Source organism: Gavia stellata, chromosome 21 (genome assembly GCF_030936135.1).
Source record: "Gavia stellata isolate bGavSte3 chromosome 21, bGavSte3.hap2, whole genome shotgun sequence".
Taxonomy (NCBI): domain Eukaryota; kingdom Metazoa; phylum Chordata; class Aves; order Gaviiformes; family Gaviidae; genus Gavia; species Gavia stellata.
In genome coordinates, this window is record NC_082614.1 from 10,629,486 (window position 1) to 10,651,288 (window position 21,803).

General features: G+C 36.4%; 1 protein-coding gene across 7 annotated transcripts in view; it reads left to right on the top strand.

Annotated features, from left to right (window-relative positions):
• Positions 1-21,803, top strand: part of RIMBP2 (RIMS binding protein 2) — a 156,975-nt gene that overhangs the window by 87,138 nt on the left and 48,034 nt on the right. For 5 of the 7 annotated variants that reach the window (XM_059827716.1, XM_059827718.1, XM_059827717.1 and 2 more), the window contains exons 1-2: positions 12,659-12,760; positions 16,111-16,161. In XM_059827716.1, coding sequence (XP_059683699.1) covers positions 12,659-12,760; positions 16,111-16,161 — 153 coding nt within the window. Of the gene's footprint in view, positions 1-807; positions 898-6,264; positions 6,388-12,655; positions 12,761-16,110; positions 16,162-21,803 lie in introns of those variants that run through there. The other 2 variants (XM_059827715.1, XM_059827721.1) reach the window with 2 other exon arrangements.

A 21,803-nucleotide genomic window follows, 5' to 3' on the forward strand; every position in this document is an offset into this window, starting at 1 on the left:
TTTTCCTGACCTGCATGTATTTTGATTTGTGTGACCTGACAAAGCATTTCCACCCCTCTAGTTTGATCTTTGACTGTATATTTGAGTTTTATTTACTTTCCCTTTTTTCCTCCTTATAGTGCTGTCTTAATAAATATAAATACATTCCTGAGGCTGTAGTTAATACCTTGACCTTTAGGCATAAATTACTTACCTTTTGACTTCCATCTGCGTTTCTGATTTGCCTGCCACTGTAGTACCTAGATGCTCTACCCAGATTCTAAAAATGTTTCTATTAGAATGTGTATAGATACATATATTATAAATAGATATACATTATAAGTAAAGTGAAATATGTGAATATAAAAATGTGTACATCAGTATACATTCCAGTTGTTGGGTATTGCCATCAAAATGTCTTCTGAAGACTTAAGTTTGATAGCATTACTTTTTTTCTGGGAGACAAGTCTCTTTCTCTTCCCAGCTCGAAGTAAGGCAGCCGGGTTTGAGCTCTTTGTTACATCCACAGGGAGATTTTTTACTGTTATTTTTATAGGTACCAGGCCTGTGAAGTCAGGTCATCTCTCTTTGCCTGTGCATCTTTAATCAGATCATCTACTGAAAACATGTGGGTTTATGATAGAGCCAACGGTAATTGCAAGCTAATCTGCTGCTTCTGCACCTTCAGTGCCTTTGGCTCTGTGCCTGATATTATTCTTAATAGTTTGTTAATACCAAATAATGCAAAAGCATTGCTTCCTTAAGCACGTAATAGGATGTACTGTAATGGAGATAAATGGTCTATAACACTCTTTACCTGTGTTTTAGGAAAATGAACTGAAGGATGCTGTGCAAGAAAAGAATCGCCTGAGCCTTCAGTATGCAAGTGTGTCCCACAAAGCACTCCAATATGACCAGGTAACATCATGAGCACAGAACTCATACATTTGTTGCAGAAATCAGGCTGCAGAGTGGATAAAAGTGGATTGTATATTCATTTCTTCTGATTTGCTTGCTTCTACTTGAGAACATTGAATATTTTAATTAAAAATAAATTTAAAAAATTTCTTTTATAAACAAATGTTATTTTCAAGTGAAAATTTAAGACACACTGATAGACTTTAGAGAGGTACATAATTCCTCTGATGCATATTTTCTTAGTATTGTAAATTGGTATTAGGCTTTGGTAAAAAGACTTTTTTGGTGATTTTTATGAGACTTGATTGAAAAATTCTCCTCTTTTTCTGAAAAATACTGATAGAAATAATTGCTATCTAGTAGGTTTTTTTCCCTACCCTTCTGCATTTTTTCTTCACATTTTTAAATTTCTCAATAAAATGTTGAAAAGCTTTTGTCCAGCAGCAAATGTCCAAAACTCTATTTAGTGGTTGTTATTTCCCCTCTAGCATGGCACATGGCATAGTCTCAGCTATTCCAAGTCCTGAGATAAAAACTGTTTTAATAGGGTTTTTTTGTGCCTGTTATGGGACAAAAAAAATCTTTCTGGCTACAGTGTGATTATGGCAAATACTGCATGGCGTGACTAGCATGGGAGGAGAGGCTGATGTGCCTTACCTCACCACATATGCATTCAGTGGAAGAAACATCATGAACCAGTCACTTTACAGGGCTACATTTAGCTAAAAATAAAACTCCAATCTGGGATTTCTACAGGGCTTAAGTGAGTTGCTCGGCAACCTCATTCGTATCAGAAGAGCTGTAACTCACATAGGCTCTGATGAAAGCCCATCCTCAAAGCTTGCAAAACAGTGCTAGCTGCATGCTTTGGTATCTCTGACATGCATGTGTCACAAAGTAGCCTACTGCTGAATTTCCAAACTGAAGGAGGCTTGATTAAGTACCCAAGACAATGCAAATTACTAAAATTTAGAGATGGCTATCCATGTATTGTACATTTTGTGTAGCACCTGGTATCAAAGCAGACCTGAAATTTCCTGTGGCTGAGGATTTTTATATAAAACAGCAGTGTAATAATACTTTATGATAGGAGGAAGCCATGTGTATCATAGCATCACTTAATTTTATTCATCCATCTGTCTAGAATTTCTCCCTTTCCTAATGTTTTTCTCTTCTCTTTATTGTTGTTTACACATTGCCTTTGCTCTTTACTTCATGAGGCACGTAAAGATAAAGTCTATCTTAGGCAGTTTTATATTCTAGCTGACACAGGAATAGCATGCAGCATTAATGCAGTGATGGCTCAGTACATTGGTGACACTAAAAGTGTTAGTCCTCTTACTATAAGAAAGTGAAGAACTGTGTGGTTAATAATGCTTTATTATAGGTAATGTTTGACTCTTACGATAGTGAAGAGCTAGAGGTACATTGAAAAACCTAAAAACAATTTAAAATGTAAAGGTAAAATGTCAAACTTTGACACATTTGGCACTAAGTTAGTAATAAAATTACCTTTTACTAGTGTAGTGTCAGAATTTGTCATGCTATGCATGTTTGTTTCTTTAAATATATTTAAAATACTGTGAAAGGCACAATGCAACAATTCTGAATGCCTGTACCACTAATTTAATATCACAGCCTCAATAGCATCAAAGACTTGCTTTATGTGTACCCTCTCACTTTTAACAATTTTAACAATATGCAATCTTTGCTGTACACTTTGAATGTTAATAAACCTTGTGTTTTACTTCTTGCATAACAGGTTTTCTGAGGGAATTACTTGGGTGTTTCGGTTTGGTTTGGTTGGGTTTTTTTACCACACACAATGAGATTGAGGATAGATTGTGCAGTTTAGATTACATTTTGCTGTTCAGACAGTGTGAAACTCTACAACTTTGGATGTGGAGGTTGGAGCAGAATTCTAATAGAGTTAGGGCTCAGCCCTGAAGGGGAAAACCTGCCTAAAATAATTTATTCTTTTTCACCCTTGAGAGCTGGCCTGAAAAGCAGGCCAACTTTATTCAAGCAAATGGGGCTGGAGGAGTGTTTATGCATGCTGTTTTGTAGCACAGATAAAACTACTGCTCATTTTTGCACAATGTGGTTGCTGAAATTTCACTCTAGAAAGGAGTGGGTATGAGGCTGGCTACCCTTAAATCCACAAAATAAAGCTAAAATTGTACATAACTTTCATGATTTAGTTTTGGTACTCTGCATAAGAGAAACAAAGTTCCGTTCCTGGAGTGAAGTACTTGTGAAAAGAGTTTGTGTCCTTAGGAGTACTATGACACTGGGCTTTGATGTGTTTTCCTGTTCACCTAAATATATATGGGCTAGTGTTTTTATGTAAAAATAGAATAGGCCTTATACATTCAGAATTTATTTCCACAATACCTGAAATCATACCATTTTCATGGTAGTTTCTGAATAATGTTTTCTGAACAATGTAAGTCGTTTGAGAAATTTGCAGGTCACTAAAGTCTAGAATTAAGGCAAATGGTGGGCTATAAGGCTGATGGAGCTTTTCACCAATGAAATAAACTGCTGGTTCATTTTGGTGTGCTGATTTTCAAAAACTATTTTCTGTTTAAGTGTTCAGGAAGTGGAAGACACCTTAGCAGTATTCTGGCCTCCATAACTGACTCAAGTGAGGGCACATTTAGTAAGTGTGAGGGTATGGGATGAAAAATAAATTGGTTGATGCATTGAACAGAGAAACACCACAGATCAAAATGCTCCCTGTTTCTGTCATGAAATTAGAACTGTTTATGATGGCACTCTATTTAGGTCAACTTTTTTTGCCACTGGGAACACTGATATTTTGATGTGCTCTGTGAGTAATTCAAGTTCATGTATATCCCATATGTACTTAAATAGCCTGCTTGGAGAAAGCATTAAATTCACATTTAAGAACAAATGTTGTCTAAACAAAAAAAAAGCAAATTATACACTCATCAAGTTTTATGCTGTCTTATAGGTTATATAAATGTGTATATCACAGCATTCTATGTGATACCCAGTCTTCAGAGGAGAAAGTCCTGGCAAGAATGCCCTGTAGAAATATTAAAGTTTATCACTGTTACTGGAAGTAACAAGAGTAATTATGGGAAGGTGTTTGGTAGATTTGGTTGTGTTCTTTCCAACCTGCAAAATGAAAATATGCACAGAACTTTGTTCGACAGCTGATCTGCCAAAAGAGAAAGTAGAGGAATCATCAGAACCATTTGTGTATTCCTAAACTTGAAATAATTTAAGTATATGCTTTGAGATCCTAAATGAAAGAACCTGAGATGTGTAAAATATCGACAGTTCTACCTGTTTCTAATTCATCTCTTTCCAAAATTACATTAGCAGCCTGACAGTTACCGTTTGTTCTGATAGCCCCTTTACTGCCAGCAGGGAAGAACACACAGCAGAAAGGTACTGTGCTCACTAGCTCCCAAAAATTATTCAGACTATGATGACTAGTAAGTCTTAGAAAATTCTTTACAAAGGTAGTCAGTTGGTGTCAATTGTTTTAGAGACAGAGAAAACTAAAATCTGAGGAAAATAACCTTTTCCTGAATCTTGTTCAAAATATTGTACTTCATTCATCCTCAGTAAATTGACTGAGAATCACAGAAAATAACAAAATTGCGTCATTGATGGTGATACCTCATTGCTTCCTTTTTCCACTCCATTATTCTTCAACAAGATACATTGACTGATCTGAGCAATGAAATACAATACAAAGGATGCAGGAAGTTAATAGATTCTGAAAATCCATTGTTTAATAGTTTCCTTAGTTATAAAGAAATGAAGGAAGAGGAAAAGAAAAATCTGTGCACAGAAAAAAAATCCCAAGGTTGACAATAATTGCACCAGTTCTTGTGGAAAACATGATTTGTTCCATTTTCCTCTTTCTTTTTTCTAGTCCACTGCACTCAAAAGAGCCCTCTTACAAAGACGAATACGAGGGCTGGCTGCAACCACTTAGATTGTTTGGTCCATGGCAAAATTTGTGAGTTAACAAACTGGAGCCAGAAGGCAAGTAGAAAGGCTGAGTCAGTTTCCAAAACATCGCTTTAGAAAATGTCCGGGAGATATCCATGTCAGAAATTGCTTAATGCTATTTGTTCTTTAAAAAACCCAAGAAATTACAGTAATTAAATATAAAAAAAAAAAAGTACTTGTCACTTCCTTAAGTGAAGTTAGAAGGAAACATGAGTTGCACCAAGATTAAAGCCTATGCCTTAACCCAATACTTTGTACTGTTTTGTGTTTCCTTAGTCAGTAATCCTGCCAGCATTGTTTATGCTTCTGAGCTGTGTTGCAGTTAACAAAGGAAAACAGATGCTTCTTGGAACACTGTTCACTAAAAATATGATGGCTCGCTCTCTTGCTTTCTTACTTTCCATCAGCGTTGCAGGGAAGTGGAAATAGTACGTGAACATTATGTATTTTTTTACCCAGGTGTTTATTGCTGGTGGGTTTTCATTCTTAATGTAAAAAGTGCAGTTTCTGATATGATACAAGATGTAACAATCCTATTGTTACACATCAATACAGGACATAAAGTCATAAAATGATCAGGGATAAGAAATCAAATTTTCAGCTGATCTGGATTGAAGAAAGAACTTTTCCATGGCAGGATAAAGTAGTTTAATATTATATTTTCTTATTTTCTATGTGTGTTTATGAAGTAGTCACTATTGCTGATGATTCAGAAAATTCTGTATAAAAAGACTTAGTCGTACTGAAATAGTTAAGTTAGCACCAAGAAAATTAAATTGGAAAACAAATCCTACTTAATGAGTATCTGATCCTTTAAAAACCTTCTGTATGCAAATATTTTAAGGGAGAGCAAGGGTTTTGTTGCATAAGAATACCTATTTTTGAATTGTAGAGACACTGACTTCAAATGTTAGCACAGGCTGATCATGTATATTTGAGATTATTCTGAAATCAGTTTACACTAAAGAATAGTCCAGAAAAATGTACATGAGTTGTATTTCTATATATATGTTAGCTCTCTCTTTATATAGCACACCCATCTCTGAAGCCTCTGAGATCCAGGGAAATTAAGAATTGTTTGATTGTCATTTATTTTGTGCGTGTTATAGTATATTTATTTAACTTTGCATAACTACAGTTTGGTTGCCAGATTGTAGTCCCTTTCAAAAGAAAATGTGTTTCATGCATACCTGTGTATGAGACGCACACCATTTTCTCACTGAATATTCCCTTCCATTTTTTACACTTCTTTCCTATTTTCTTTGAACTTTTCTCTCCTTTTTCCTTTTTAACATGCAGAAATGTTTGTGTCAGCTATAGTTTTCCCTTCATTAATTAGCTGTTTGGGCAATAATCACATTTTAATCTTTCTAGGTAAAATCAGACTATGACCATCTTAGAGAAACACTTCTCAGAGTGACCAAAGAACGAGATTTGGCTGTAAAGGGAAAACACCAGCTCCAAGCCAAGCTGGAGAACTTAGAGCAGGTCCTAAAGGTATGTATAATGCTGTAAAGCTCAACAATCCAGTATTTCTATTGCTTGTTTAATATTCCTGATGTTCATTCAGTGAGTCACAGAAGCATAAGTGCACTGCAAACTAGGGGACTGAATGCCCCTATTAGTTATGGTAAGACGTATGGAATACAATAGACCGAGTACCTATAAGGGATCTCAAACTATCGGAGGAGAGACATCTTTAGAGATCTTTATCTGATACTTTGTAAGTATAGGTTTTCACTATACAGTTATTGGAGGTAAGTCAAGATGAGAAGAAAAGGATAAGAAGTGACTATGCTGATGAAGGAAATATGAACAACTGCCAAGATACCTTACTTTAAAGAGGGCTATGTCTGCCACTTGAACTTGCAAAATGTTATTGTGGCCTTGTGAAACAAGCTGTTGGTACCAGCTTGTATTGCCTGTGCAGAGTGCATCCCATTGTTAGGATAGGGTTGCAAAACCTGCTATTATTTTATTAGAGAGGTCTTATTTAGAAAGAATTATAGTGCCTGGTACATAACTACCTTTCTTTTAACATGCTTCTAGAGAAGCTTAGTATGTTGGTGTCTAGCCATGCTTGTTTTCTAGATACACAGTTGTTTTCAGGTCATCAATTTGCTGCTTGCTTTTCAACTTAGAAAAATTCAATAATGCACTTTGAATCATAAATGTATTCTTCAGTAGAGGTTTCACTGTTCAGTTGAAGATGCTGTTCTGCTTCTGTTTTCTGGTTATTGTGTGTAATGCCATGGGACTAATTGATTCTACAAAATAGTGGAATTCACCAGGTGAATCTAATAGAGACGAGATCTAGCTGAGATGATGGGGTAGAGTAAGAGCAAAATTCAGTTGGAAAATGCAATAAACCAAGAGATTATTACTTACCGGCTAATTCAAGGGAGCAATAATTTGTATATGTTGAAACAAAGTGCAAAAAAAGTTTTAGTGGTGGGAAGGAAACAGTGCTTTGCTAAGAAACAGCCAAATTCCTGAAGTGTCATTGATTAAATACAGATGGAAGTCAGTAACTTGATAAGCCAAACCTGATAGATGGATCAGGAGTAATGGAGAAGTGTCTGAAAGGTCCCTTACAGACAATGAGCTGGTGTCCAATGTGATGGGGTAGAGGGAGCCAGTGGAAGGAAGCATATGATGTGGTAGAAACACAAACTAGTTTGAACAGGCCACTGTTCCCAGGTTTTCTTAGTTGTAGAAAATATGGAAGTTGTGATGTGGAAAACTGCCACCAAAACATGCCTTGAAGAGGGTTAAGCAACTAAGATTATTTAAAAAAAAAAAAAAAAAAGAAAAAAAGTCATGTAGTTACAGCTGTTTGCATCAGTGCAAGAACGGCACTGGTGAGGGCTACAGTCAGAATTCTTGAGAGAGAAAACACTTGTAAACACTTGTCTGTACTTCAAACCATTCAGAAAAATGAAGGAGGTGTTTGTCTGATTAGAATAGAGCATTGATCCAGTGCTGAAAGTTTTTTGACAGACTGCCAAAGAGCTGCTTATTTTTCATCTTCTCAAGCCCACGGTTTTCCTTTTTCAAACCACTGAAGTGGCTAGTAACGGAGGGATGGATGCCCTGAAAGTAGGAGATGGAAATGAAAATAAGTGGTCTGAGATCTTAGATTTCAAGCAAGACTTTTCTTTGCAGAATGTTTTAATAATGCTAAGTGGCTTCAGCCAATGCTTGTCATAAGTACAATCACGTAGTTAAAACTGGATTTGTTTAATGATTTTGAGTTGCATCAGACTCGCTCTAAAAGGGGAAAAACAGTTTTGCTCTTGGCTGCATCAGGGGCTTTTGGAGATGATTGTAGTGATGAAAATGGCTGCCTGTCTGAATTTTGAGAAGGATAGATTTTATTTTTGGCTTGTTGCAGTGGTAAATACGTTGTTGAAACCCCCTCTGAAGCTTTATTTGATACTGCTCAAGAGGTGGGGAGAAGGTTTTCCAGCTACAGCTGGAAATAAAAGGCGGTTATAAGTTACATCGTTCTTGCTGAGCCTCCGTAAGACTGTGGGGTTATCAAAAGTAAGCTGACTGCTCTGTAAACCAATTTATTCCAGCAGCTTCTGGAAACATGAGCTGTTAAAAATCACATACTAGGCAATGCCAAGGGGAGTTAACTATTATGTGTATTGTTGTGCAGAGAATTATCAATGTCCTATTTACCAGTCAATAGGTAGCACTGATGGAATAAATCTAGAAATATATGCAAATAAGAAATACATGTACTGGGAAAGGAAAATTAAACTGCTTAATTGAACAGAAGAGTGATACACCATTATCTGTCTTTAGACTAATATAACTTTCCCCAGGAACAAGTAGGAAGTTTTTCTCTAGCAGTTAATTTACTATCTAGCAGATAATTTACTTTTTCTGTTATTTCCTTCCTTTTCTTCTGGGGAATACAAAACTGACAGTTCCACAGACCTTTATCACTAACTTGCTATTTTACTGTGAGCCATGTGCAAGTAGAATCAACACCTAGAAGCTATTTCAACAGATATGGCTTGCCTGGGCTCTCTATATAATGACTGTGGGATTCCAGCTTGATAGCTGCAGAAATTCGCTTCTTCAAGGAGCACACCGTAGAAAGATAAGAGGAAAAAAGTCTAGAAAGGAATGAACTGTGACTTCATGGCTCATAAAACAGCTGAGGATTAGACTTGACTTTAAGTAAATTGGCATTAATTCTCATTTCATCAAATCAAAATACAAATCATTGTTGTCTGGACTCCTATGCTGCTAAAAAAACCCACTTTCATGAGCAATAAAACTCCTTTCTTGTACCCTGTTCAGATACTGGTTTTGCTAGGCTTGTATGTTTTTGAACACTTGAAACTCCTCTAATGATGGACTGTGTTCATTTCCCCACTTTCTAATTAGGATATCTGCTGGTGTTTGACTTAATGATTCCCCCAAACTTCTTCTGTAGAAGAGCTGAATCTGGTTATTTGACTGATTTTGCTTCATTTCTACTGAAATTGAAACCTTAAATCTCCTTTTTAGCATTAAACCATGCCCAAGCAGATGCAGTTAATTGTGTATTTCATGTGTGTCCTCATATTCTTGGGAAATTAGTAGTTTGAAAAAATGGTTTTCAGCTTTCCAACCATTGGAAAGTTTTAAGAAATATTTAGCCTAGTTTCCCTGTGAAAAGAGAAATACAGTTTCTCTTTTGAGAAATTCAGGATGTACCAACAAAGCAGAAGAGGGAAGATGAAAAACTGCTGAATTAGCTAACTTCTGAGGATCTTCACAGTGCCTCTCACATGGAACAGTTCTGATTTTCTGATGTGTTCAGCCAGCTTTTCCCATTCATTCCACTGTGATGTTGCCTACCCATCTGCAAGCGCAGATGACAAGTCCTTTGATCAGAGTACTTGGGTGAGAATTAAATTTGCTCCCCATTCAGCATCATGTATGAGTTCTGTCTCATAAACAAGACTTTAGTACTTGAAAGCCATTTGAGTTTGTTTTAGCATTAACCGGTTGCACATTTTAGAACTGTAAAAGTCACTGGTGTAGAAAAGAATGGGTTTCTTTTTTTTGTTTGCAGCTGTAGGTAATACAGTGCAACCATTGAAATGGTTGGAGCTAGGATGGGCTATTCGTTGTCAAATCCCCCTACTGCCCATGAGGAAGCTGGAAGAGCAAGAACTGTTCGAGCAGCTCCCTTAAGTGCTATTTCAGAAACAGTTTATACTATACAGCTGTCTAGCTCTATAGTTGGAAAGAAAACCGAGATATGCATGATGTCCCCAGTTCATTCTCTGCTGCATAGCATGATTCTTGCCTTTGATCTGAAAGATACACTGAAAAGGTTCCTTCTTCACCCTTTCTTTGAAGGATAGAGCATTATTTGCCAATTGTTTTGAAATATCCACATCTTTTAGATGTGGATTCGCTTTCTGATGTTAGAGTAACATTATTAGGAACTCTGGAAAGGGTACAAAAAGGGAAGTGCAAATTTACATGTTTAGAAAGTTCTAAGCTGCCTCACATTAAGGACAGCAATAGCATGGACAAATGGATTGCCACCACCTACACAAACCATGGCAATGTGATCATTGTGGAAGTCAATCCTGAAGGAAGATGCAGAAAGAATTCAGCAGCTCAGAGCTTTCTCCATGCTATTCTTCTAATGATCTCTGCAGTCCTCCTCCACTGCCCTAACCTATTCCCCTCAGGCTTGGAAGAAGAAATGACAACAGCTGACGTGCAGATAGGAAGCGCAAAACAGATTTGCAGACAGAACCGATTTGTGAGCAGAGTGGGAGGGGAGGGATTGCTTCTGGTTTGGGGGAGCTTTAATTGCTTTGCCAGGGGAGGGACAGATGCTGGGGTGAAGGGATCTTTGCTGCTTTAAATACTAAGTAGATCATGACAATACTAAAATGACTGAGACATACTTTTAGGTTAACATAGATGACCAAATGGTCTTTTCTGACCCTAAAATCTGGGAAACTGTAGATCATTAAATACATATTTTAGGCAACAGAGAAATTAAAAGCTGACGAGAATCACAGATCATGTATCACAATCTGTTTCTTCATTACATTTTATAGACTCACTGTATGGTCATGGTATTAATTACTTATTGATCTCTGCAAAGGACTAGAAATCTTCTGTATTAGCTTTTGTAAAAGTAGTAAGAACTTAACGGTATCAAAATATGCTGTACCAAATCTGGTACTAAATCTTGATAGAGTGAAGCGAGACCTTTGGTTTATTCTGATAATTAAAGGTTTTAATTGAAAAGGTGTGGGAATTACTTGATTGCCTCACCATTTCTTGAATATAAGCAATGTGCTGATGCTCCATCAGTGTCAAGTTTTACATAAGACTTGATGGAAGCTGCTGAGCTTGGTAAATGTAGCTTCATGCTAATTTAAATAATGAGTAATACTAGTTAGCAAAAGAGGTTATGTTCATTCAGATGAGATGAGAATCAGAACCATTATTTTTGGTCATTATTAAATACTGAGAATGGCTATTACCCATTGACAGATCCATTTAAATTTTGTACAATATGCACAGTTCAGAAATGTCTACAGTCAAAATACTGGAGTCAAAACTGATGAATTGGAAAGATCTTTGATGAATTTTTTTGTTGTTTTTAATCAACACATCACATGAAAATAAATAAATCCCAAGCAGAGGCCAAATGGAGTATTGGAGACATTTCTGCTTCCTTTGCAAACATATCCAGATTTGAGAGAAGTCAGCCTCACTCTGCTGTCCCTCTTTGTTATGAGTAACATGTAGCAGAGAATAACAGCTCATTAAAGGTTAGCAATATGCTTGAAAAAATAAGAGCTATTTGGGGGCTGTTCATGTCAATTTTAGCCACATATTTGTGTTTCCAAGTGCTGATTCCTAATAGGTTCGTGTGTAATAACTCATGGTGCTGCAGATAAGACATTGTGCCTCTGCTCTGGGAGTATTATGGGAATAATTTGTAATTTGGAAAATAGAAATCTTTAATACAAGTTTCACCAGAGAAGAGATCAGCATCTATAAAGAGATCTTTCTTAACTCACATTTATTAACAGGGTGTTTGGAAGTTATAATGATATTGGGAGAATAATATTAACCTGTAATGAAAAAGATTTCTATCTGCAAAGGGTATCTTGACATTGTTCAGCTTGTGCTCTTCCCAAGAACCTTTCTCATATTGCTTTGAATCATTAGTAGCAACTGTACTTTAGAAGTTGTTTTTGAGTACTGTATAGTCACTTTTGTCCAAATCCACCTGTGTTAGTTTTGCTCTGCCTAATTTGCTATAAATAATAGGCAGAGATTAGCAAAGGTAAGCTATTTCTTTTGGGTCATCATTTGCAAAACAAATCACAAAACCATATCCTAGATAAAGCGGCATTTAGGGAATTGTCAAGCTAATTTTTTTCCAAGCTTTAATTTTTCAGCACAATGCCACATATAAATGTGTGCCTGATGGATAAAATGGGTACTGTTCACTTGTGCATCACAGAGGCCACATTGCTGGCAATGGCAGAGTCGTATATGCTAAAAGAGATTGCTGTCAAAATGCCTGAGTTTAGCATTGGCAATATGCCCCTAAGTACTGACCGAATTAAAATCCTATCATTTCCAGCTTGCCTATCAGTGCTACCAGAGAGCTTTTATGTTGAGATGAACATCTGCATGCCTGGGAATGGCAGCATGTTTGGCTGCAGGTAGAATATGTTGAAGTGTCCTGATAGTTTCTCTGCTTCCTTTGAAACAGCATATGCGAGAGGCTGCTGAACGGCGGCAACAGCTGGAGTTGGAGCATGAGCAAGCCTTGGCTGTTCTCAACGCCAAACAGCAGGAAATTGAACTCCTGCAGAAGGTAAGTGGAGAAAGGGAGAGTCAGAGGAAATAGCAAATTGCAGTGACAGAGCTCAGGACATGAAACAGATCTGGTTTAAAGAAACTTAAACCACACTCACCAAACTGGTTCCTGTTCTGTATTGTTCTGCATGATTGCTGATGCAGTTGTAACAAGAGGATGTTTACTGTTGGATTTACATGACTGTACTAATTGATCTATAAATGTTTATGGCAGTGAAGATTAACCTGACCGGTGTATGTAAATCCTCACATTTTCCAACAGGGAGAAAAGTTACACAAATACATGTATTTCCTTTGTATTTCTATTGCTTCCCTCTATATTGGGCTCAGGAATATTTGTGCATTCTTTAAATGTCAGGAAGGAATCCGGTCTTAATTTCATGTTAATCGAAATATGGGGAATCCACTGTTTCCTTGTCAGTTTGCTGGAACAGTTAATCATTCTCACTGACGTATTAATGTTTTGTTAGGATTTCTTTGGCTTCCTCTTCCAGACACTGGCGATTCTTACTACCTTTCTCCACTAAATTAGATTAAAGTAAGTCCATGTCAAGGTCCTTACACATCACAGTTGATCTTCTTTTTCATAAACTAAACCGTTGTTGAAGTACCTCATTTCCAAGTTCTTTCTCTAATTCACAAATCACTTCAAGACTTTTTTTTTTCACACTGTAACTTCTCAGTATTCATTATAATATAAAAAACATGGTATTGAGTTTCAATCTCATCACTTAAAGCTGCAGTTGTCTCAATACTAATGTTGATTTTTCCAATTGCTTGACTAGATCAAAACACAGAAATAATAATGCTAATGATAATTTGATAGAGAATTGGCATGGAGGGACATTCTCAGCAGAATAAAAAGTTGTATCTAAATATAGTTTGCTTGAAATAGAAAGCTTCACTTGACCAAATGAAATCTTCCAGTTAATTTTCTATTAGCCTTTTGCAATTAATCTATTTAGGCATATTTCAAAATGCCATTTCTAGTTATATTCAGCTGTTATTATTTGAACTTCCACATAAATTTTGGACTTAAATTTCTTGGCAAAGCAAAGAAATCAAAGAAACGTACAGCTTTTCTTCTTGCTAATTTTTGTTACATTCTTCTAATAAATCCACATTGCACGCATCTTTTTGTTACAGATTGGCAACAGGAGACAAATCTCTGTAGTACTGTTTTCTCCAGTCATTTTTGCTAAGCAATAGCATGATAGACTTCAAGCAGAAACGAGGTTGTATTGTATTTGTTATTTTACTCAGTGCGACTAGCTCAGCATCTGTAGCCACTGATTAAATTCTTGTTCAGTGGACCTGAAGTAACATGGAATATGAGATCTTTTATGTTAAAAATTATTATCTAATAATCATTTACCACTAAGTTCCACTGGAATTTTAGCTTAGAATTCCTGTACTAAATACCACCATAACAATTCATCTATGCATTACTTAGTAGAAGCATTTAAGAAATAATTCATGCTTCTTACTGGTTTCATTCATTAGCCTGAAATACTCCTCCTAGGACAGACACTCATTTTCACCCTGAAATGTCTAATTCTTTATGTGACTAAGTTGCTATTGTGTCTTTTTTAATTATTATTGCCTCTCACGATAAGGATCTGTGACAAATGAGCATTCTATCCATCACATCTCTTGACAAAATCTGCATGTGATATTCATTCTAGATACCACTTAAAAAGAAAAAGGGCTTTTTTTTTAAAAAAATTTTGAGTGGTAGTAACTGGAGGCAGTAACAGGATAACATTTCACAGCATATGTTGCTACTGCTGTAAAGTTGCTGATGAACCACAGAAATGTGCACTTTAAATCAAAGCAAGTTACTGGTACAGTCTGATGCATTTGCTGTCACATTTTGATATTATAAATAAAAATTCATTGTGTTTTTAATGTATGTACAGACTAATCAGATTTTCAGCCTAAAAGGAAGAATATAATATTGTTCATCATGTTTTTGTGTTGATAGGGAATCAGATGGTCTTTTTCTCCAAGAAAGCCTTACTACAAGATAGTTCGATGAAAAACAGAGATAGCTATCAATGCAGGTTTTCTAATCATTTATCAAGAACTCATATTCTGGGTAGATTTTATTAAACTTGTAATGATGGATAACCCAAGGCTTTCTATAACCTGTCATTGTACGTTTGCTAATGTTCCTGGAGCCAATATTTTATCAGGTGCTAGCAATAAGACTTACTACTGTAGTACAGGAAGAAATATGACTATGCAGGACTGAAGGAGGCTTTATTACCATGCATGACAGTGAAGTATAGTTTCGGTATGTGTTTTTGGTTGTGACTTTATGGCCTGACCCAGCTTCCATTGAAACCAGTAAGGGGGTAGGGTAGCCCTCATAGATGAAGAAAATGAAGTTAACATAGCTGTGTCAGTGTCCGTCATGGGAGTATCTGGCCCATTAAGTAAGAAAGTCTGTGGGGAGTTGCCCTCTGCTAAACTGGAGAGTTTTAAGACTTTTCTCTGATGAGGAATGTGCAGAATGTGGTCTTTGGGTTACAGTAATAAGGAGCTAAGTGGCAAAGTTAGTGCATCACACTGCTATCAGCCTGATACAATGGTTAATAAAAAGTTTTGCTTATCTTGGGCAAGCTTCAGTAAAGAAGATAGTGAAAACTTAAATGTTGCGCTCCTGTTCAGAGACAAACTTTCTTGTGGTTGCCTTGAAGTGTTTTGTGAGCTATTTACTTAGATAATAAGTACTGTTGCTGCATGCAAAGAATGAGCTTAATTTTGTGTTGCTTTCTCCTAGCTGGTATGGTAGGTTTCTACGCTATGAACCTCCTGCAATGTAGAATAACAGGTTCATTTTTCAATTTTAATTTAGAGGGTTTCAGAGATACTTCTGGTGTGTTCTTGCAGCGTGTTGAGCATGCTCTTCTTGCTCCAACAAAATACCGATGCTATTAAGATTCACTGAGATTCAGTCTCCTAAAAATAACCAGTTATTTCAGTGGCTTGCAACCAAAGCGCTGTAGTAATATTGACAGAGCCAACCCTTCAAGACTGTAGTTGGCTTTGTATCTGAGTATACAGTATGCCACTCTGTGTGGTTAGAGCATACTATATGTGGCATGACTAATTGATTTTTCTTTTCTCTTTTATTCTCCTCCCTCTTCTTCCCTCTTCTTCCCTCTTCTTCCCTCTTCTTCCCTCTTCTTCCCTCTTCTTCCCTCTTCTTCCCTCTTCTTCCCTCTTCTTCCCTCTTCTTCCCTCTTCTTCCCTCTTCTTCCCTCTTCTTCCCTCTTCTTCCCTCTTCTTCCCTCTTCTTCCCTCTTCTTCCCTCTTCTTCTCTCTCTTCATTATAAAAACAAGGCTCAGGTTGAAGCTAAGAAGGAACATGAAGGAGCAGTTCAATTGCTAGAGGTAAGAAGATATCCTTTGTATTACCTTTGCCTGTGGAGGTTCCATTCTGAATGTGATAACTTTACAGTATCATCACTTTTGAAAGTTTCAAGTCATGTGTAGGCAAATAGGTGTTTTTTTCTCCTAATGTAATTGCATCCTTAACAATTATAATTCAGTTAGGACTGCATTAAGCTGAGCTGTTGGAAGTGATGTGTGTACCTCAATTTCTCTTTGTATAGAATGGAAATTTTAGTACCATTTTTTTGTAAAATACTATCAGATACATAGAAAGGAAGTGATTACTTGTAAGAATTATTATCGTTTAGGCTGGAAATGGAGCTGCAAATACCAATCAATTACCTAAGGTTCCTAATTAAATACTGTCTAATAAACATAAAGCAATGTGTTAAAGAGCTGAAAGTCTTAAACCTAATGAAAGAATTTGGATGCTTCAAAAAAACTTCAAAGGATGTGGTAGAGAGAGAACTTCATTCTTTTTATTGGAAAACTAGATCTTTTCAAGGTAGTTTGAACTGGGCATTTGAAAATCAACATAGAATAATTCTGTTTGAAAGGGACCTCTGGCTGTCTGGTCCAACTCCCTGCTCAAAGAAAGGTGCTCTTTAAAATTACTGTAGGCTGCTCAAGGCTTTGCCCACTCCATTTTTAAATACCTCTGGGAATGGGGATATGACAGCCTCCATGGGTGGCCTCTTTCGGTCTTCGAACACTTCCATTATGAGGAATATTATTCTTGTAGCCTGACAGAATTTTTCTCTGGATGCTACCCATGTCCATTGCCTCTAATCCTATTGCTGTGTATCACCAGCAGGGGCCTTTCTTAGCGTTTCCCAACTACGCTGCAATATGTTTTTAGAATTTGCCAGTGACTATTGGATTTAATAATAAACACTTTTAAATTAAGTTTTGAGAGATGATTCAGATGATCTGATTTACTAACTTTTAAGGCACTAAATACCTGCACATACTGAAATCATCCATAAAGGCAACATCATCCATAAAGATATATCAAAAAATCTTAGTTTTTTCCTTAGCAATTGCTCAGTTATGACCTTGGCGTGGGGCATTTCCTGCAAATTCATCAGTAGGTGTGTTTATGGACTTTGCATCACATTTCAAGCCTTCCTTCAAGTCATTAATCCTAAAGAAAAATCTAGTGGGTTAGTCTCCTGCGCCTAAGGATACAGAATTGCTTGTGTCTTGTATAGAAGTGACATGAAGAATAGGAGCAAATTCTTACTGCCATTCAAAACCCATGAGCTTTGCTGTCAATTTTAGTTGGAATAGGGCAAGGTTTGCAAAACCTCTTTGTCTTATACTGGAGTTAAATTTTTAGAGATTTTAAACTGGGACTCATAATAATGGAACCTTTGTAATGGACACACAGAGTTATGGTTAAATTACATATGAAAGCACAAAAAAATCAAAGGAGAACTGAAATAAATTAATACATTCGAATATCTGCCCAGTGCTGACAAAACCTTTTATTCCCTTTGCTGTCTGCTGTTTAGAAATGCAGGCTGACCCAGTGTTGTGCAAGACAGGACAAATGACAACAACATGTAGCAGAAATTAAAACTCCTATAAGAAGGTTCCTATAGCAAACAATTTCTCCCCAGTTTTTCAAAACTAAGCTCAACAGATTCTTTATGTTCCAATCATATTGTTTGATGTACTTGGATAAGGTAAAGTGTCAGAAAATATAGATGCACAAGTAAATAGCACACTAACGGCATCCAGATTTCCTTTTGTTCTTTTTTGTTCTTCATTTTTTCATGCAAAATAGGTTTTCGCTGATAACTACCAAACTAGTTTTTCCGTTTGAGGAAAAGTCATTAAATAGTTATTAAGTCTTAATATACCGTACATATCATAAAGAAGATACAATGTCATAGATTGATTATAGCAAGAGCATTGTCGACATTTCACTTAGAAATCTGTTTTTAGCAGAAGGTAATTTCTAATCTTTTTACCTTCTCACAGTAGTTCTTCTGTCTGTGTACTTACTGGTCATGCATTGATGGAAGGCGGTTTTTCTGGTGCATTGATCTTCTTTAAAAAAAAGTTTTTAAAAATTGTTTATTTATATGTATAACACTTAATACTCCCACAGAAAGTGTTTTACTCATATGCTTTCATTATCATTATATATATTAAGTTTGTTTTGCCTTTAAGAACATAAGATTAAATTATATAATGCCTGGTGGAAAGTATATGATGCAGGAAAACTTAAGTCAAAACAAAGCAGGCAAGTGATTATTTACCTCCCTCAAGCTAATAAAAATTCCTGTTTAGCTGATTTCTCTGCAACCTCTGATTTGCATAATCCCATCAAGGTTTCCTAAGCTTCTGCTTTTTATTGCCTTAAGCCCGTTAATTTTTAGCATTTTATTTAATCTGCCTTTTGCAATTTAAGACCAGCAGTGGTATTGATTTCTGAAACATTCTATAGCGTGCTTTGTGTTAATGCATGTTTTTACACGTGTTAACTGTTCTAATATATTTTGCTTTGAAATGTAAAAAAAGTGTTCAAAACTGGTTTTATTTCCTTGTTTATTTCACATCTCTTTGTTTACTGTGTCTTGTTTGGAATTTATTGCTTTGCACTTCATCCAGAACACCTTGGACAGCATGCAGGTATTTTAGGGCATAAATTCTCCTTTCCCTGTCCTGAATCCTGCACTTTTCCCTTTAAAATGAATACAATAGTCTTGCCTAACCTTGCATGGGATGTGTGCTAGAACCATTGTTATGCAAGCATGCTTGGCATTTATTGGCCTAATACTAAATCACCAAAATCGGAATTTTTTTCTACAAGAGATTAATCTTCAAATATGGCATGATTTAATGAGAACTCAGATACTGTTTTTGAAAGTGAATTTCTTATGAGCATGCCCGGTAAGAATGGTTTGGTAGTTTATTCAAGATTGTAGCTTTCTGACTGTGTGGATTTTGTCTGAATTCAGATTAATTCTTTATTAGTACAACAATAATTTTATGTGGTATTTTCACCTGAGGTTGATTTATTGAGCCACCTACTGAAAGCCATTACTGCTACATAAACAATTAAACTATGAAATGGTATCTCCGTAGCAGAATATGTGAGCTAATTACTAGTCTGAATTCAATCAAGCCTGTCCACCTGGAAAGTTGCTCATCATCTTATCTGTCTTGTGCGAACAGTATCTGTCTTGTAATGGATGAAGTCTACTTGATTTTCAATTTAAGAAACTGTTTAAGTTTTATAAATAGCACTATGTATTGTATGAGAAACTTGTCAAGTCCTAAGTGAAATACATTTCGTGTGGTCTGCAGTAGAGAATGTCTTTTCATATAACCACTGCTATAGGCAGATGCAGCTTTAGGGAGATGTGGTAGACTTGGCACTTTTGTGCCATCGTTAATAGGATAGGCTATATGGACAGAACCATGATACAGGATTAAAAATTCAGGTCTATTGAGAGGGTAAGCACATGCCTCATTCTGCAGTGACACAGATGGATATGTAGATTTTCTACAGTGAGGTGAGTCTGGCTGGCTAACAATGAACCAAGCACCTGCCTGAATTCAAGAAACAAAGATGGGTATGGAGATGCCTCCTGTTAGTACTATTGTGGATCTTACGGCAATTTTGTCTTTATATAGTACCAGCTCTGTGCTCACTTCTAACTCATAACTTTAATTAAAAAAAAAGTTGTAAAGGCATTTTTCTTCCAGGCTTCATACTGTCGTGAGAGAACAATGAATGAATGAAGATTCTAGATACTCAAAAGCAAAGTCAAAGAACGCATATACTGAAATGCAAATAAGTTTTAAATTAATAAATAATAATAATACATTAAAATTTTTTTCAAACATATTTTTAAGGCAGCCTTAGTATCTTGTTGGGTTCTGGATAATAATTTTTTTTTTATTTTATTTTATGCTAGAGTTTCCATAACTGCATGTGGAAAAGTCAGTATATACTCTTAAAGAGTTGAACAGCTCATCCTTAAACTTTCCATTGGAAAGATGGGATCTAAAAACCTAAACCACTTTACTAGTTTGGTTTTTTAATGTTCTTTTAAAATTGTACATAGATGCCTTATTCATGCAGCAAAATAACATGAAGGAAAGGCTCACATTTCAGTTGCTCAAAACCACAGTGAAAAGATGAAAGGCAAAAAACAAAAATCAAAACATTTAATGTTTGTGTAAAACTCCCACAGTGTCTCTGTATCTTACTGTTTTCTGTTTTGTAATCAGTCAGATAGATAGATACCCTGAGACTTCTTCAGCAGAACTAAATTAATTTGTGTTTTATGAATATGAAGAAATTATATCCTCAAAATTCACTGTAGCTTTAAAAATGTATTTGTTACAGGAATATGTACAAACAGTACCACCTTCTATAGTAGGAAATTTGGATTTTTATGTTCTTCTGGGGACTATAAGTGTTTTGTTTATATTTAGCTGTGCTAAGATATTTGCATAAGTGGTATGTAATGTATGTCATTTTCTTGATATGTAATACGTGCAGTTTTTCTTCCATGAACTGAGAACATTTTTTCTCTTTCAAGAAAAAGAAACCTTTAGTACAGTTGAATGAATCTAATTGATAACCAGACTTCCTTTGTTCATACAGTTGTTTAACTAGGCGTATACTGTAAAGGGGTTTTTAATGAAGGAAAGTGATGTTTGTTCATCATAAAAGATCAGGTTAGGATATAATGCATCAGCTTTTCATATAAGGAACCTATTACTGCCTCTGTTGAGCTACTTCTGCTTGCAGCGTTTGGGCCACAGCACATGAGACACCAGTGCTCCCTAGGTCTCAAATGGCAGTCTTTCTCTGGCATGTTTCCAGAGTGCAGACCAACTGTTTGCCCCTATGTGAAAATAAGACCTCACAAATGAAATTCTCAGGATTTGTGTTTTTTCTCCTCAGGAACATCTGATAATATATGCAAGCGGATATACAGGCTGTTTATAAATGCAGATTGAAATGTAAATGCATTAAATTGAAAACATTATTATACCCTTAATTTATCTGGTACAATGAATGTACAGATTTGTGTAAAAGGGTTTTTTCATGCTTTAGTGTCTTCGCTACTCTTACATATTTTCTGAGTTAAAGTTGTAGAAGAAAATCTGAATTCCCATGCCCTTTGTCATTCCTTTCAGCCAGGGGATCTTCCTGTCACGTCATCCATTTTTTCACTTCAGGAATTCATAAACTCTATGGCTTAGGCAGGTGTACTCTTCGCTGGGTAAAAAACTGGCTGGACGGCCGAGCCCAGAGAGTCATGGTGAATGGAGTCAAATTCACTTGGCGGCCGGTCACAAGCGGAGTCCCCCAGGCCTCAGTTTTGGGGCTGGTCTTGTTTAATATATTTATCGATGATCTGGATGAGGGCATTGAGTGCTCCCTCAGCAAGTTTGCAGACGACACCAAGTTGGGTGGGAGTGTTGATCTGCTTGAGGGTAGGAAGGCTCTGCAGAGGGATCTGGACAGGCTGGGTCGATGGGCTGAGGCCAGTTGTATGAGGTTCAACAAGGCCAAGCGCTGGGTCCTGCACTTTAGTCACAACAACCCCATGCAACACTACAGGCTTAGGGATGAGTGGCTGGAAAGCTGCCCTGCAGAAATGGACCTGGGT